This window comes from Narcine bancroftii, chromosome 2 (assembly GCF_036971445.1).
Source record: "Narcine bancroftii isolate sNarBan1 chromosome 2, sNarBan1.hap1, whole genome shotgun sequence".
Taxonomy (NCBI): Eukaryota; Metazoa; Chordata; class Chondrichthyes; order Torpediniformes; family Narcinidae; genus Narcine; species Narcine bancroftii.
The window spans coordinates 137,325,940-137,343,465 of NC_091470.1; the positions used below are offsets into that span (position 1 = coordinate 137,325,940).

Consider the following 17,526-nt stretch of genomic DNA (forward strand, 5'->3'; position numbering starts at 1 on the left):
TGATGTTTTAAAAAATATTTTATTTATGACTTTCATAGATCCACAAAATTCAACAAACCATTCAACCTTTCCAACTCTCCTGCATTTGTAGAGTCTGCATTTACCTCTTCCCACGTACAATTTAATATACCATCAAGTAATTTATGTTCATACAGACATCGATGGGGCCACCAACCCTTACAAAAACTTAAACAGATAAAAAGAACTGAAAACAACATGTCGCCTGCGCCATATCCTGTTTCATTAGCTACACTCCTTTTCCTCCTAAGAACAGACTATTACAAGATCACTATTTCTAGACCGGGGGGACAAATCTATCTGAGCGGCGCTATATCTCAGGTAAAGTTGCCAAACTCCCAACAAATGTGTCATGTTTCTTCCTTCAGCTACATGTGATTTTCTCCAGGGGAATGCAGCTCTGCACACTTCTTGGCGACCGGCATTGTCACCTTCGTGAAAAAATTTGGTATTTGGTCAGTTCAACTGATCATCTCCATATCCCCAGGAGGTACAACTCAGGATCTTGTGGAAGGTCCACCTTTGTAACTTTTTTCAGAATGTCCCCCAGGTCATCCCAGAACGGTCTCACCTTTGTACACAGCCAGGTGGAGTGGACAAAATTTCCAACCTCCACACCACACCACATTCTGGCTTTGATGTGTGTAATTTTTTTTGTGGTGTGAGGTACGACCAGTGCAAGAAATTGTCCTGCACCCACCTGTATGTGGTGTAATGACCCCAGACACACTGTCCAGGCACAGTTCTTGCCACCACTCTTCATTCATTGTTGTGCCCAAGTCCGACTCCCATCTCCCCCTTGACCTGTGTAAGCCCGGCTTTGGACCCTCACTTTAGAATATGTAATACATCATAGAAATAAATTTACCCACATTCCCCTTTTGAATTAGAATCTTCATGTTGCTACATTCAGGTTGGGTTGTAGCTGGTCCCAAATTTTCCCTTAAGATAACAGAAGTATGTTCTGTTATACAAATCATATTTGTTTCTCAACTGCTCCAATGGCATTAGCTGCCCCCTTTTGTAACAATCCTTGATACACCTGATCTCTTTCTGGCACCAAGTGTCCAGGATTTTATATATAAATTATTTGGCTATCCCATCGCCTACCAAGTCTAGTCTATCTTGGACCCATGATGGGGGGATACTTTCTCAAAGAGTGAGGCGATAAACCTTGCCTGGGATGCCCAACAATAGTTTATAAAATCTGGTAACTTTAATCCTCCCCCTCCCTAAGTTGTAGTCCCGTGTCAACTTTTCCATACAAACTTTCTGGTTCACTCATCGAGCGCTTTTAAAAAAACCCTGAGGCAATGAAATAGGATTGGAAAAGCCTTGGCATCACCTTCATTCTGACTTACCAGCCAGTGAAGGGCTCATTTTCCATGCTAGTTCATCTTTAGTAAGAGGGGCACTCAGCCCCTCTTGCTCCTCCTGTCCCAAATTTGGCAAGAAACCATCTATATTAGTGGGATCTTCATAAATGCATCATTTATTTCTTTTGGTTTATGTGAGATCTTGCCTTCCCCTGCCTGGATCGCATTGATTATTCTTGAGGCCTCCTCTGCCCTCACCTGCCAGGACAAGACTTTATGGGCCCTCTGCCCCAGCTCACAATACTGCTGCCTGGATCTGGTGTTTGGGTTCGTGTGGGACCCACAGGTTAAGAACCAGACCAAAGTTGAGGTAAAAAGCACACGTTTATTTCGGGGATGCAAATGGGACAACAGGGTTGATATGCTAGGCAAACCTCTACACACATACACACACAATTTTTCTTTGGCTTGGCTTCGCGGACGAAGATTTATGGAGGGGTAAATGTCCACGTCAGCTGCAGGCTCATTTGTGGCTGACAAGTCTGCGGGACAGGCAGACACGGTTGCAGCGGTTGCAGGGGAAAATTGGTTGGTTGGGGTTGGGTGTTGGGTTTTTCCTCCTTTGACTTTTGTCAGTGAGGTGGGCTCTGCGGTCTTCTTCAAAGGAGGTTGCTGCCCGCTGAACTGTGAGGAGCCAAGATGCACGGTTTGAGGCGATATCAGCCCACTGGCAGTGGTCAATGTGGCAGGCACCAAGAGATTTCTTTAGGCAGTCCTTGTACCTCTTCTTTGGTGCACCTCTGTCACGGTGGCCAGTGGAGAGCTCGCCATATAACACGATCTTGGGAAGGCGATGGTCCTCCATTCTGGAGACGTGACCTACCCAGCGCAGTTGGATCTTCAACAGCGTGGATTCGATGCTGTCGGCCTCTGCCATCTCGAGTACTTCGATGTTAGGGATGAAGTCGCTCCAATGAATGTTGAGGATGGAGCGGAGACAATGTTGGTGGAAGTGTTCTAGGAGCCGTAGGTGATGCCGGTAGAGGACCCATGATTCGGAGCCGAACAGGACTGTGGGTATGACAACGGCTGTGTTTTGGGGGTCTGTGCCTCCTGGAAAAAGGGTAGCCAGAATTTTGAGGGTCTATACCTCCTGGGGAAAGGGTAGCCAGCATTTTGGGCTTGGGTTTCTCCAGCACCACAATCACCGCATCTGCCGGGTTTCCTGTTTAACTTGGTGCAAAATCATTTATGTTTGTGGAATACTTTAGATCTTTATCTCTGCTTCACCTTCTACATGCTTAGAATCATAGAACACCATAACATGGAAACAGCCCCTTTGGCCCATCTCGTCCATTCTGCCTCATCCCATAATTTATGGGATTGAAATAGATAATTGAAGAAGTTGTCTTTTTTTTTAAAACCGAGCTTTTACTGGTTATTCAAAATCATTAAAGTACCAATTGTGATTCTGCAGGCCCAGCTTAAGCCATCATTGGAAGAAAATTGGGAATGGTGGCTTTGTAAGTACAGCTGGAGATCTGGAGCAATGATCCAAAGATAAAAGTTCAAATCATATAGCAGGCCAGAATTTAATTTCACTTTATTAAATACACCTGAAGCAGAGGATGGATTTATAAAAACAATTGGCAGAATCACTGGTGTCTTTTTAGAAAAGGAAATTAGTTGTCCTTCCCTATTCCAGATGTCACAGGACATGAAATGAACCATAATGGGCTTGACTGTTAACGGTCCTCTGCACAGAGCAATAAGTGGGCCACTTAGTGTGAATAAATTACCAAAGGATCATCTTGTTTAAATTACACCAACGTGTAGATAACCTGTATTGACAGGAACATGTTTTACATTTTTTTTGGAACCATGGTCAGAGGATTAAATCCTTTTGATCTGACGCCTATCATATCTTGGGATATCGACTGTTTATAAACCTCAGCAGCAGTTAGGATACATAAGACTGTGTCATTTGTCTTCATCCTGTTTGGAACCAGGCAGTTTTTCAAATTAAAGACTGACCTCAGCCATTCACTCAGGATATGATGCTCCTCTATGGTTAAGGGTGAGCAGTTCCTTTGGTCGTTCAGCGTTCTCACTGCCCATGGGAAGAAGCTGTTCCTCACCCTGGAGGTGCTGGCTCCGATACTCTTGTATCTCTTCCCCAGCGGGAGCCGCTGAAAGATGGAGTGTGCGAGGTGGTGGGGGTCCTCCACAATTCTGTGCACCCTCTTCAGACAACGATCTCTGGAGATTATATTAGTGAGGGGGAAGGGAGACCCCATTGATCCTCTTTGCCACTCTTGTGGTCTCATGGATTGATCTTCAATTCGATTCTCTGCAGCACCCATATCACACTGTGATGCATCCGGCCAGGACGCTCCTGATAGACCTCCCGAGGAAGATTGATGTGACGTGTTGCCTGCTTCAGTCTTCTCAGGAAGTGCAGGAGCTGTGTGTCCAGGATAGGTCATTAGTTAAGTAGACTCCAAAGAATTTGTCTCTCCAATTTCTCTACTACAGAGGTGTATTAGAGGGTGGTGGTTCCTGGTCCTCCTGAAATCCATGATCATCTCTTTCATCTTGTCCACATTGAGACTCAGGTTGTTACTCTCACACCATTTCACAGGATTTCCCACCTCTTTTCTGTGGTGTGACTCATCGATGTATTGATGAGACCAACTACTGTTGTGTCATCTGCAAACTTGATGACTCTGTTGGAGCTGGATCTGGCGATGCAGTCATGGGGCAGTAACGTGAACAGGAGTGAGCTGAGGTGCGCTACCGGTGGGGGGGGGGGAGGGGGGGAGGGGAGGGTGTTGACTCCCAGCAAGGACAGCTTCTCCACCAGATTCTGGAGAATGATCTTATTAAACACCGAGCTAAAGCCAATGATCAGCAGCCTGGTGTATGGGGTGTCGTTCTGCAGGGGTTCAAGATGTATAAGAGTGACAAGCCTACAGTATCATCAACGGAATGTATACTTGTATAGATGAATAGAAATGGGTCCAGCAACTCTGGGAGGTGCGCTTTGATGCGTTCCATCACCAGACACTCGAAGCATTTCATTTGGAGGTCGGTGCCACAGGCCAGCTGTCATGGAGGCACGTTGCTGTCGACCTTTTTGACACCTGTGAATGATGGCGACTGTCTTGAAATGTGCTTCAGAATGGAAGTCAGGTTGAGCATCTGACAGAAATTGAAGTGAGACCTGCTGTGCTATTTCTCATATTGGTCCTGAAGAAGGATTGGAACTGTAACTGGTTTAATGAGACAAAATAACTTAAAATTGCTAACTTCCAAACCAGACGCGAGTCTGAATCTTATTACAGATGACTCTCCCGAGTACAGTAATTGGAGCAGACTTCTTTGTCATCATGGTCTCGTGCTGTTTTTTTCCCCCTTCGTTCTCGTATCCGTGCCAGTGAGGTAGTGATGAGTGGTATTCCAGATGCCTTGACAGCGATGTGGGAGGGAAGGGAGAGCCCCCCAGCATGAAAATAAACGGACTGTAATACAGTGCACACACTAGCCATCCCATGTTACTGTGTTCATTTTACTTTGATGCACGGTACAATTTCTGCTTGTGTAATTTCAGGATGGTGTTAACCAAGCAGCAAAAGTTGCAGATGACAGGTAGATCATTTACTTTTATAGCGATGTTTTGTTCAATTGTTAATGCACCATTAGGCATGCTTCTGTGCACGGATTTGTCAAAGCAACCTAATTAATCTTTTGTTCTTTTACCCAGTTTTTCACATTTTGCTGCTTCTTTTTTTCAGTTACTTCATGATTAAAATCTGATAGTTGTTTTTTTTTAATAAAGCTGGGTTTACATGTGATCTCCAAAGCTGAATTAACTACTTTTGAATTTGGGGTCCCTGGTGTGAATATGCTTGACGCTAATAGTCAAAGCAGTGTAACAACTTTTTAATTCATAGGAAGTGCAGCATTTGATGCAATTGATCATCTCTAATTGCTCTTGGAAAAATGAGGAGGGAGTCATTTTCTGGAACTACTTGTGTAGAGAAAACACTCAGCTGTTAAATAATGAGTTCCAGGACTACAGTGCAACACCCTGAAGAGGCTGGAAAGATTGCAGTGGCTGACATTAACATTTGCCCCTTGCCCATTCTGTCTGCAAATGGCAGGGTTGCTGCTACAAATGCCTTGGTGAATTGCTATAGTATATTTGTGATTTAATATACACCAGAACAATGGGACATCATTAGCCCCTTTCACTGTTGCAAGTGGTCCCAGGAATTAACAGCCAATCGCCCTTTAAATTGTCTAGTGCAATGGTTCTCAACCTTTTTCTTTCTACTCACATCCCACTTTAAGTATTCCCTATGCCATCAGTGCTCTATGATTAGGAAGGGGTTACTTAAGGTAGGATGTGGGTTTTAATCGTCCCTCATTGACTCGTTATGTGCACGGTTTCAGAAATGGGCCAACGACAATTTTTCTCAAGCAAAATATTTCAGTCACAATTGGGTCTAGAGCAGTGATTCTCAACCTTCCCTTCCCACTCACATCCTACCTTAGGCAATCCCTTACTAATCACAGAGCACTGATGGCATAGGGAATACTTAAAAGTGGTATGTGAGTGGAAAGAAAAAGGTTGCGAACCACTGTTCTAACCCCTCCTCTGGAAGTCTGCAAGTAGCTCTTTGATCTTTCTGACATTGAGGTCGAGGTCGTTGTTCTGGTACCAAACCACAAGCCCCTTTGTTTCATCCTGCTTACTGTGGCGGTCCCATCCGCAAATTCATAGATGGAGTAGGAGTGACATTCGGCCATGCAGTGGTGGGTTTACAGGGAGTATAGGAGGGAGCTGAGTCACATTCTTTCAGGGCCCAGTTTTGAGGATGGTGATGGAGGAGGTGTTGCCACAACTATTGCGGCCTGCGGGTTAGGAAATCATGCAGAGTGGCGTGTGAAATTAGTTTGTTCAGTACTTTCAGTATGGTCCTTGTTGTCCTGGTATTCCAATGCTGAGTGCAGGCAGATGCCTTCTGTTGTGGACCTGTATTGGTGGGATGTGAATTGGAGTGGGTCAAGATGGCTGGGAGGCTGGAGACCATGTGAGCCATTCTCTCAAAATAGTGGATATTAGAGCCACTGGCCGATAGTCATTATAAGAAGTACTGGTGTATTTTGGTTTAATTTCTTTTGGGAATAACATTTCAAGTAGGATTACTGCTCACCTTCAGAGGAGGTGAGTTTGGAATTGGAACTTTTAATGCAGTTCAACAGCTGGCATCAAATCGAGAATCCAGGCTTTCTTCTTCCAGTGTGCTCAGTTAACATTTTTCTCAGAATCCAGCACATATAATGTTCGGGGTCAGTGTTATTTTATTTCATCAGTAGTTGCTCGCTTGGCCAGGGAGGAGCAAGATAAATTACAAAATTCTTCATGCTTCACGTGGAGGTTCCCGGATCTGAAATAAAGAGCATTGATGGAGAGAGTGTGTCCTTGACATTCTCCGCATGGGGCTTGTTCAGGAGCCTTAGTTTCCACCTACGTTTCAAAGACCAACAGGGTTTGCAGGTTAATTGGTCACATGGGTGTAATTGGCTCAAAGTGCTCCAACATTTAAATAAGCATTTTTTAAAAATTAAAATTAAATTAAATTCTTATTGAGTTGCCAATGTAAATGTTGTTGATGGTGCATTGTAGTCAAGTCAAGTTTATTGTCATCTGATTTTACAAGTACAACCCAACAAAACAGTGTTCTCTGGTCCTCGGTGCAAAAACATGCAGACACAAAACCAGGCGTAACATACATATAGACAAATAATACATATGCAAGACAAATATTTTATCTGTACAAATAAATATTGTTTTGTACAAATGAGAGTCTCGGTTAGTGAGATCAGTTCCTATGTTCGTTCAGCATTCTCACTGCCCATGGGAAGAAGCTGTTCCTCAGCTGGTGGAGCTGGCTCTGATCCTCCTGTAACTCTTCCCCGACGGGAGCAGCTGAAAGATGCCACATGTAGCGTGGGAGGGGTCCTCAATGATTTTGCATGTCATGGTATACTGGTGATGCAGAGCAATCCCCACACTGTTCAAGCTTGGGAGACTCTGAGTGGCTCACTGGGCACATCAGTAAAAGCAATGAATATCATTTGGATGGGGTGCAGTGGCAAACAACAAGTGTTCTTAATCTTGCGAAGCCAGCATAGTGGTTTCATCATGGTCCATGGTAGTGCACAGTACAAATCCATATCTAGCTTGTTCAGTTACAGCATATCTGGTGATTAGTTAATATGAAGCAGTGGTTCCAATGCTTTTGCCAGTCCTGCTGAGTGGACTTGCATACAAAGAAAAATGAACATAGGTCACGTGCAACTAGATGATTGCAACTAAACTACAGCTACATTGGGGTTAAATAGGAAAGTCTGCAGGAGTAATGGAACAGACAGAAGTGCTGGAGAAACTCAGCAGGTCACGCAGCATCCACAGGATGGAAAGGATAACCAGCACTGGGGCCTGCCACTCTCGAAACTTTGGTTACCCTTTACTTCCTAAAGATCAGCGGTTCCCAAACCTTTTTGAGACTTCTGCCCCTTTGGCCTCCAGGCCACATCCTGAGCTCACTTTCCTCCCCCCCACCCCTCCCACCCCCCCGCCCACCCATACAATGGCGCTAGGGGATTGGGGGGTTAGTGGCAGCGCTAAGCAAGGTGGCAGGGTTAGTGGCGGTGCCGAGGGGGCTAGTATGGTGCTAAGCGGGGTGGGGGGGGTTAGTGACGGCACTGAGAGGAGGGGTTAGTAATGGTGATGAGGTGGGGGATAGTGCTGCACTGAGAGGGGGGTTAATGGTGGCCCTGAGAGGGGGGGGGGTTAGTGGAGGCGTTGAGAGGGTTTTAGTGACGGTGCTGATTTGTGGGGGGCGGGGTTAGTGTCGGTGCTGAGAGGGGCTTAGTTACACCACCAACATGGCGGCCACCGAGACCAGGTCTCGCGAGAACGCCTTGTCACTGTTTATTTTGCTCACTACAGCCACCCCGAGTCTGGCCAGTAAATTACTGCACTGGCTTCTTCATTAAACTTTATAGCAGACTGGATAATAACAAGACAGAAGGTTCTGACCGGTCCCTTTTACCTCACCCACATCTCCCACCTCCTTTTGCCTTACCACCCCCTTGGATCTTTCCACCGCCCAGGGGGGTGGGGGGGTGTGCACGGCAGCGACCAGTTTGGGAATCACTACTATCGATGTCATGCGATCTTCTGAGTTTCTCCAGCACGTATGTGTATTAAACTAAACCTCGTTCAGCTTTGTTATCCTGTACCAAAGGGGATTTATGTCAAATTGTGGATCAGGTTATCAGGGTCAGATTGTTTTTAACTAGCGACTGATTCACTTTGTGATCCTCAGTATTCGAGAGCCCATTATTACAGTGTTTTATTCTCCAGAGGTAATCTGTGTCTGAATTCCACACTAATATCAATACATTTTCAAAAAAAGCAGGCAGCAGATTTTTCATTATCCTCCACATTAATCACTGAAATGTCCCAATGATCTTGAAATTTGACAGGCCTTAAATCACTGTTGCCATTGTAGGTAATGAAAAATGATGCGTTACTTAGTAAAAGGAACTTGCTTTCAGGGTGAAATCTTGCACAGGCCATTATCTGAACAGCAGTGACCAATTCTGTTTGTTGGGTAATGGCAAAAATCTATGTACTGACAACTATTTCAGTTATCTTAAAATTACTAAACAGGACTTTACATATCCCAAATAGATTGATAACTTACAGTATTTGGTTAGGGTGGGGGTCAGCACAATGTTATTACAGCGTCAGCAGCCCGGGTTCAAATTCACCGCTGTCTGTAAGGAATTTGTACGTTCTCCTCGTGACAACATAGGTTTCCTCCGGGTGCTCCGGTTTCCTTTCAAAAATTTTTGGGGTTGAAAGGTTAATTGGGGTACTTGGGTGGCACAGGCTCATGAGCCAAATGTACCTATTTCTGTGCTGTATCTCTAAATGTAATATTTTTCAAAATATTTGTTTTTCAATGATCGCATTGGTCCTTTGATCTCCACCTGTGTTGGAGCTCTAATCCATTTCTTGGTTGTCTACACACCAGTAGAACAGAATTACAGTGGCCTTGATTCAGTGGTTCTCAACTTTTTCCTTCTTACTCACATCCCACTATAAATAATCCCTATGCCATCGGTGCTCTGTGATCAGTAAGGGGTTGTTTAAGGTGGGATGTGGGTGGGAAGGAAAGGTTGAGGATCTCTGCTCTAGACCCAATTGTCACTGAAATAATTTGCTTGAGAAAAATGGTCATTGGCCCATTTCCTTTGGAGTTCTGAAACCGTGCACATAACGAGTTAATGAGGAACTTTGACTCATTTGTTTTTCCATTTAAAAATCAGACTCCACCGAAGCAGATTTATTTCTCCCACCCATCCCACCAGAGGTGACTCCCCGCTCAATTTACACTACCAGTGGTTTTCAAACTTTTTCTTTCCACCCACATCCCACCTTAAGGATCCCTTATTAATCACAGAGTACCGATGGCATAGGGAATACTTAAAGTGGTATGTGAGTGGAAGGAAAAAGGTCGACAGCCTCTATAATGTACATCTACTGTTGTTTCTCCATATTGTGCAACAGGTCTTGAAAATTCAATTCAATTAAAAGAATCGGGGAATCGGTAACCGGAGGGCATGGGTTTAAGGTGAGGGGGAGAGATTTAACAGGATCTTTTTACACAGAGTGTGGTCGGTGTAAGGTGGAGGTGGTTGAGGCAGGTACTATTATTCAAGGGAAAAAAAATTGGACAAACACATGGATAGGATGTGTTTAGAGGGATAAGGGGAAAAAGCAGGAGGGTAGAACAGTTTGGTCGGCATGGGCAAGTTAGGCCGAAAGACCTGTTTCCACGCTACGTGCCTCTAATAATTGAAATTCTGATGACCCTCTCTGGACTGCTCCTCCATCAGAGTTGTCAGTTTCCAGGTTTACCACATGGGCCAGAGGGAATTACTGGCAGATCTACCCACAAGCACTTTCAATCAATCTGCTCAAATGCGCGAGAAAGGGGGAAAGTGTCTGCTTGGAAGAGGTGTGCAGTTGTGAGACCAGGCAGTGTAAATTGAGAAGAGAGTCACGTCTGGTGGGATGGGTGGGAGAAATAAATCTGCTTCGGTGGAGTCTAATTTTTAAATGGAAAAACAAATGAGTCAAAGTTCCTGGCAGTTAAGAGGGATCTCACCTGCATGATTTAACCAGACAATGATTACTCATCGGCACCAACCTTGCCAAGTCTTTTATAGTAAAGCTCCTGTTGCTTGAAGTCCGAACCCCGACGATGTGATGTATTAGTGCCGCCCAATGTTATTGCAACAACATACGCACACCTTGGCTCCACCTTTGGGGCTGACGTTTATTATTTCACGCTGTACCACACTGCCAGCAGTTCAGTGCTGGAGCAGTGCTCCAACACCAGAGATTCGGTAATTTAGATGAGACTTTGAACTGAAGCCCAGTCTGCCTGTTTTGATGGTCAAGAGGACGGCTGTTGAAAGGGGCTTCGTTTATTTGGGCTGTGGGAGACTCCGACATCCCCTCAAACAAAGTGGGACGAATCAGCTAAGGTTAAGGGGCTTTTCATTTGCTGTGAGCACTTGTAGTATTTGATTAGTCCCTTCACCAATGTGTTTTATTAAATAGAAGGGTACTATCATTGACGTAATTTATTTATTTTCAGATCTAGTTTTAACCTAAATCTTGAACTCTGTGGTTATTTAAATATGATTTGTTTTTATTGAATTTTCTCTGCAAGGTTTATCCCATAAAATGACCACTTTATAAATGCAAGGTCTTATGATTTGCCAGTAAGTGCCGACAGCACCTGATGGCTTAGGCCGATGGTTCTCAACCTTTTTCTTCCCACTCACATCCCACTTTAAGTAATCCCTATGCCATCGGTGCTCTGTGATTAGTAAAGGATTGCTTAAGGTGGGATGTGAGTGGGAAGGAAAGGTTGAGAATCACTGCTCTAGGCCCAATTGTCACTGAAATATTTTGCTTGAGAAAAATTGCCATTGGCCCATTTCCTTTGGAGCTATGAAACCATGCACATAATGAGTCAATGAGGGACGATTAAAACAGTGGTTTTCAAACATTTTCTTTCCACCCACATCCCACCTTAAGCAATCCCTTACTGAACACAGAGCACCGATGGAATAGGGATTACTTGAAGTGGGATGTGAGTGGAAAGAAAGTGGTTGAGAACCACTGAGTTAGAATGTGTGTTAGTTCATTACAGTTCATTCTGAAATAATTAAACTGCTTAATTGCAAATAATTTTTCATTTGTTCTCTCGCTGATTGTGCTGTAGAAGTGTTGAAATTGGTTGTTCATTCCTAATTGCCTGCCTGTTGTTTTTAATTTTTTTAATTTAGTGAAAAATGGAATCAAACACTCAGTGCTGAACAAGAGACAACTGTAATGAGAATAAGTTTGGGAGCAGAGGCTCTTCTTGGAAGCAGAAAGGTGGTTGAGACTGACAACTTAGATTGTTGGATACTCGGCTCCAAGCTTCATTTTCAAACTTACAGCAGTGGGAATTGAACCGGTGATCTCTCGATTTCTGAATGTGTGCCGCCAATATTACACAATGGAAGCTGTGCACTCAGCACAGTCCGTTCAGTAGATGGAACGGTTGAGTTGCTTACTCTCATCAGAAGGGTATGCCAGTTCTGATGAAGCCGGGATTCTTGCTCCACAGAAGTTGAGTGCCTTGCCAAGCATTTTTGTACTTGGATTTCAGATTTGCAGATCTCCTCTTGGGCGCAGGCATTTCAAATTGCTTTACGTAACCTTAAGTCGAAACAAAATGAATGTTGCATCTTTTCTTTCTTTTCTTTTCAGGCTTTTCTTCAAACTGTGGCAGTTAAATAACCTGTACAATCCAGTGTGTGAAGATGTCGCATGGTCATCAGACAGAAACTTTTCAGATTATAAATGACACAAAAGTGGGTACATTTGAAACTCCTATGACTAAGAAAGAATAAATATTACTGACTTCCAACTGAACTTGCAAGTTGCACTCATGGAGATATGCACTGAATGAAGAGATGGTGGTATATTTAGTGAAAGCTATTGTGAGAAGTCAGCGTGGAGTATGACCAGTTTAAAACGTTCCCAGACTGAACGGGTGGGGATTGGCACCACTTCGCTTATTGGGCCTGAGCTCACCATAGGTGCACGCTCTGATGACTTCTATGCACGGCGATTCCGGACGCCAAATGGCACCTTTGGGTCAGCGTGCTCCACGGGGCCGCCACGGAGTGAGAGTGCTCATCACCTCGGCACGATTACGCCGAGCGTGCCGAAAATGGGCGTCCGAGCGAGGATTGCGGATTGGCCTCCGAGAAAGGAACTGGGGAAGGAGTCTTGCAGGACAAGCGACCAGGAATCTGCAGGCAGTCCTGACGGCACGGTGATGTCCATGCATTCCAGCAGCCCAAGTAGTCGGTTGGGCCAAAGTAATCAAAATTCCCTGGAGTCCTTAGCATCAAAAAGGATGCACAGTGAGTATAGACCGTGTAAGGCACAGGAAATGGAGAACTTAGATTCGAGGTTTCTGACCCCTGATGGTTACCTCCAGTCTCCTGCAAAAAGCCTTCGCAGGATAAGGCAGCGTAGCAATAGTGATATCACCATTAGTGAGCTGGATGTGGATGGAGCTGAGGAATATGGAGCACTAAGCCACAAAATGGGAGCTGCTATTCATCGGGAGTACGGGAGCACTTCTTCCATTGATAACCATGCGATGTCAGGGGACAGCTTTTTTGATTTACTGAAGGGTTATAGAAACGAGCAGACAGATCAGCGAAGCCCAGCTCCTGAGCAACTCAGTGAGCTCCTGAAGGCAGAGGCCAACAAGCAGTGTCCTTCCGTTTTGGATAGCACCAAACACGACGCGGTGGATGGTTTCTTTGCCCACCGGGGGAGCCCTAGACTACTGCACAAAGACAGAGATAAGCCGCTGAAGAGGCGGTCCAAGTCCGAGACGGGGGACTCCTCCATTTTCCGCAAGCTGCGCAATGCCAAAGGCGAGAGCGAGCTGGGCAAGTCGGCGGACATTGAAGACAGTAGGTCAGAGGACAGTGTGAAGAGCTGGGCTTGCCAGAAATGCTTCGCCCATTATGACGTGCAGAGCGTCCTCTTCGACTTAAATGAAGCTGCCATGACCCGGCATAGTGTCATCAAGAGGAGGAACACCACGACGGGGGCCTCAGCAGCTGCTGCTGCCTCACTGGCTGCTGGCCCCCTGGCACATTCGATCAGCTTCAGTTCTCCTGCAGGCAGCACTGAAGACCTGAACTCGAAGGAGAACCTCAACGTCGACTATGGGGATGAGAAAAGCAACGATCTGGTGCTAAGCTGTTCCTATTTCCGGAATGAGATTGGCGGAGAAGGGGAGCGCAAGATTAGCCTTTCCCGGTCGAATTCTGGGTCACTGAGTGGGTTTGAAAGCTCCTCCTTTGAACTTTCCCTGAGCTCGCACTGCACAAATGCAGGGGTTGCGGTGCTGGAGGTAGCAAAGGAGAGCCTAGCCATGCATTCTGACAAAGTGAAGAGATATATCGTGGAGCATGTGGACCTTGGAGCTTACTACTATCGGAAGTACTTCCACCAGAAAGGTAAGGTCTTGAGCCATTGCCTCCACCTTTGGGATGTTTCTGAAGATCAGATCATTGATTGGGGCAAGAAATTTTGGGATAAAGGTTGTCTGGGTTCCAAACCTGATGTTGACAAAATACATTTTGTGCAACTGAATGGGAATATTTTAAAATTCCAAATCTCGCACTGTTCAAATCCCGCTCTGTCTCTAAGGAGTTTGTACGTTCTCCCCTTGTCTGCGTGGGTTTTCCCAGGGGGCTCTGGCTTCCTCCCATTGTTCAAAACTTACCGGGGGTCTAGATTAATGGGGTGTAATTGGATGGCGTGAGTGAGTGGGCTGAAATGGCCTGTTACCGTGCTGTATGTTTAAATTTTAAAAATGATTAACCAGGTTAACTGTAATGAAAAAAGTTACTTTTCTGGCAGTGCATCTTCCTGGAAAAACAATTTGTCAGAAAGTATTTAGGATGCCTCAAACAATCAGCAGTGCAGAGAGTGTGATCTTTGAAAAGAAATGTAAGTCTCATTGTGTACAGTCATTGCAGGAGTGTAAAAGAGCAAAGTTGGCTGGTTGTTAGTAATTGGTGACAAGCTAATAACATAATTAACAGCAAGCAACAGAAAGAAGGTCTTGTCCTTGTGAGAGTGGGGCAGTGTCAGTGGCGGGGAGCTGGGGATCAGCGTCAGTGCGGGGCAGGGAGCCGGGAATCGGTGTCCATAGCGGGGAGCGGGGCAGGGAGCCAGGGATCGGTATCGGAACGAGGAGCATGGGCTTGAAGAGGCTGTGATAAAATCCCAGATCTGGGGAGAAAGAGCAGCTGTGTAGGGAAGTGGACTTCAGTAAGGCGACACAGGTGTGATTCTTGAGGGCAGCTGTGCTGAGAGTTTGGGACTTGGATTCCGAGTCTAGGTGAATGGGGGTGATGAGAGGTCAGGTAAGGTCCCTTTCTTTCTTATTACATTGATAAAGCAGAGGAAATGGCAGGCAGAGCAATGGTTTTCTCCACCAGCATGATGTGGGAAATCAGGGAGACCTCAAATGTCCCTCATAACTTTACCTGTGACAAGTGCACCTGCCTGCAGCTCCTTGCGCACCATGTGGTGATCGAGAGCTGGATGGACTCCAGATCATTCAGGAGCCTGAGGGGTTAGTAGGGAGACGGTCACACCTTGGATACAGGAGGCAGGTAGCGAGATAACTGTTAGGAGTAAGGAAGGGAAGCATCAGTCAGTGCGGGGTAAGAATGAGTACACTGTTTTGAATAATGTTGGGGAGGATCTCTAGCACAGAGTTTAGCTTCGTGGCTCAGAAGGGGAGATGTGAGTGGGAAGAATCCTTTCTTGTCATGTAAACTACATTTAGGATGTAACATACATGAAATTCTTTAACTGTAAGGAAGACAGAGAGTCGCCACTTTGTTCAGCGCCCCCTTCATAGAAACTAGGCCCCAGCGAAAGACAAACTCGCAACCCCTGGCTTACAAGACAAGTGCTCCAACCACTGAGCTATCAGAGCCTCATCTGTTGATGTGGGGAAAAGGTAGTAGATCACATGGATGAGACCCAGGCGCGCTGCTGGTCCGTTGACACCCAGGTCCCAATGTCAGAGGTGTCTCTTGAGATCCCGGCATGCTGCTGGTCCATTGACACCCAGGTTCCAGTGTCAGAGGTCTCTCTGAGACCCAGGCACGCTGCTGGTCCGTTGACACCCAGGTCCCAGTGTCAGAGGTGTCTCTGATCAATTCCACAGAATTCCTGAGAGGGAGGGTGAGCAGCCAAGTCAAGTTTATTGTCGCCTGACTGCACAAATACAACCCGATGATACAGTGTGGCAAAATACACAGACACACAACAGTATAATAGGCATGGATGCGAAAAGGGATGAAGTCCTTAAGAACAATTAGAGGGAGGTGGAAAGGAAGCTAAAAAGCAGGACCTCAATGGTGGGAATCTCTGTTGCACATCCCATTGAGGATAGAATAGGAAATGCTGGCAGGTTAATGCATGGCTGAGGAGTTGGTCCAGGAGGTTCAGGTTTGTGGATCATTGCAATGACTTTTTATACATTCAGCGCGGTAACAGGCCCTTCCAGCCCACAAGCTCGTGCCACCTAAATACAGCAATGGACTTACAATCCCCGTACGTTTTTGAAGGGTGAGTGGAAACCCACACAGACATGGGGAGAACGTACAGACTCCTTACAGACCACAGTACTGAGCTAACCGCTGCCCTTCTGGGAGAGGTAGAACATGTACAAAATGGACAGGTTGCACCTGAACTCGAGAGAGACAAATATCTTGAGATGTTGGAGGTTTAAACTAGCTAGTCAGCGAGATGGAAAGCAGAGTGATTGGTTATGTGCTTGTGAGACCATGAGGAAGGACGGGCAATGAATGGAATAAAATATGATTATTTTAATGCAGGAAGTAATCAGGGCAGTGAACTTGGAGCATGGATCAGTACATGGAACTACAATTTTGTGGTCAATGGGGAGACTTGGACTGGCTACTGAGGCATTGTAGATTGAGGTCAGAAGCAAAAAGGGAACGATCACTCTATTGGAAATATTCTATAGGTCCCCAAATAGTCACCAGGAAACTGAGGGGCAGATTAGTAGGCAGATTTTGGAAAGGGGTTGTGATCATGGGAAAGGCCACGCTGTATCAAGACAATACTAAACCTGGTCGTGGAATTGACCTCTCGACGGGCAAGCATTTGGGAGGCAGTGACAACAACTTCTTGACCTTTAGCATGGCCATGGAGAAGGATAGGAGCAGACGAAATGGGCATTAGGCAGAGTTAAGTGGGAGCAGATATTCTCCACGAAATGCACAGCAAAAACATGGAAAATGTTTCTGGGCCGCTTGCATGAAGTCCTGGTCAGATGGGTCTATCCCACAGAGACAGGGAAAGGATGGCAGGGTAAGGGAACCATGGTTGACGAGAGATGGAATAGTTTATCAAGGAATTAGAAAACATACTTAAGGTTTTGGAAGTAAAATTTGGGTAGAGCTGTGCGAATGCAATGTATCCAAGAAGGAACTTAAGTTAGTTGTAGATGGAATGTATTCTGCCTAGAGGTCAATGACTAGTGTCATTCTTCAGGGATGTGTTCTGAGACCCCCCCCCCCCTCTGCTCTTTGTTATTTTTAAAAATGACCTTGAAGAAGGAAGAAGGATGGATCAGTAAGTTTGAAGATGATATTTGGGTGGGAGGTGTTGTGATAGTGCAGAAGGTTGTCAGAGGTGGCAGCAGGATATGTACAGGATGCGGATTTTGGCGGATAAGTGGCAGATGGAGTTCATTTTGGAAAAGGGTGGAATGATGTGTTTTGGAAGGTTGAGCTTGAAGGTGAAGCACAGTAAAATTCCCGGTGTCTGCAGATCAAGCAAATGACAAAAAAAATGAGGAAATACATAAATCAATAGATAGATAGATAGAAAAGTAGCAAAATAAATAAATAGACAAATAAATTGATGGATGGACGAATGAATAAATAAATAAATAGATGGATAAATAAA

At 45.3% G+C, this 17,526-nt stretch overlaps 1 protein-coding gene across 2 annotated transcripts in view; it reads left to right on the forward strand.

The window, feature by feature from the left end:
• Nucleotides 1–4,944: 4,944 nt before the first annotated feature.
• sipa1l1 (signal-induced proliferation-associated 1 like 1) overlaps nucleotides 4,945–17,526 on the forward strand; it is a 177,605-nt gene continuing 165,023 nt past the window's right edge. For both annotated transcript variants that reach the window (XM_069918125.1, XM_069918126.1), the window contains exons 1-2: nucleotides 4,945–4,982; nucleotides 12,247–14,024. In XM_069918125.1, coding sequence (XP_069774226.1) covers nucleotides 12,500–14,024 — 1,525 coding nt within the window. In that variant the 5' untranslated portion in view covers nucleotides 4,945–4,982; nucleotides 12,247–12,499. The remainder of the gene's footprint in view (nucleotides 4,983–12,246; nucleotides 14,025–17,526) is intronic.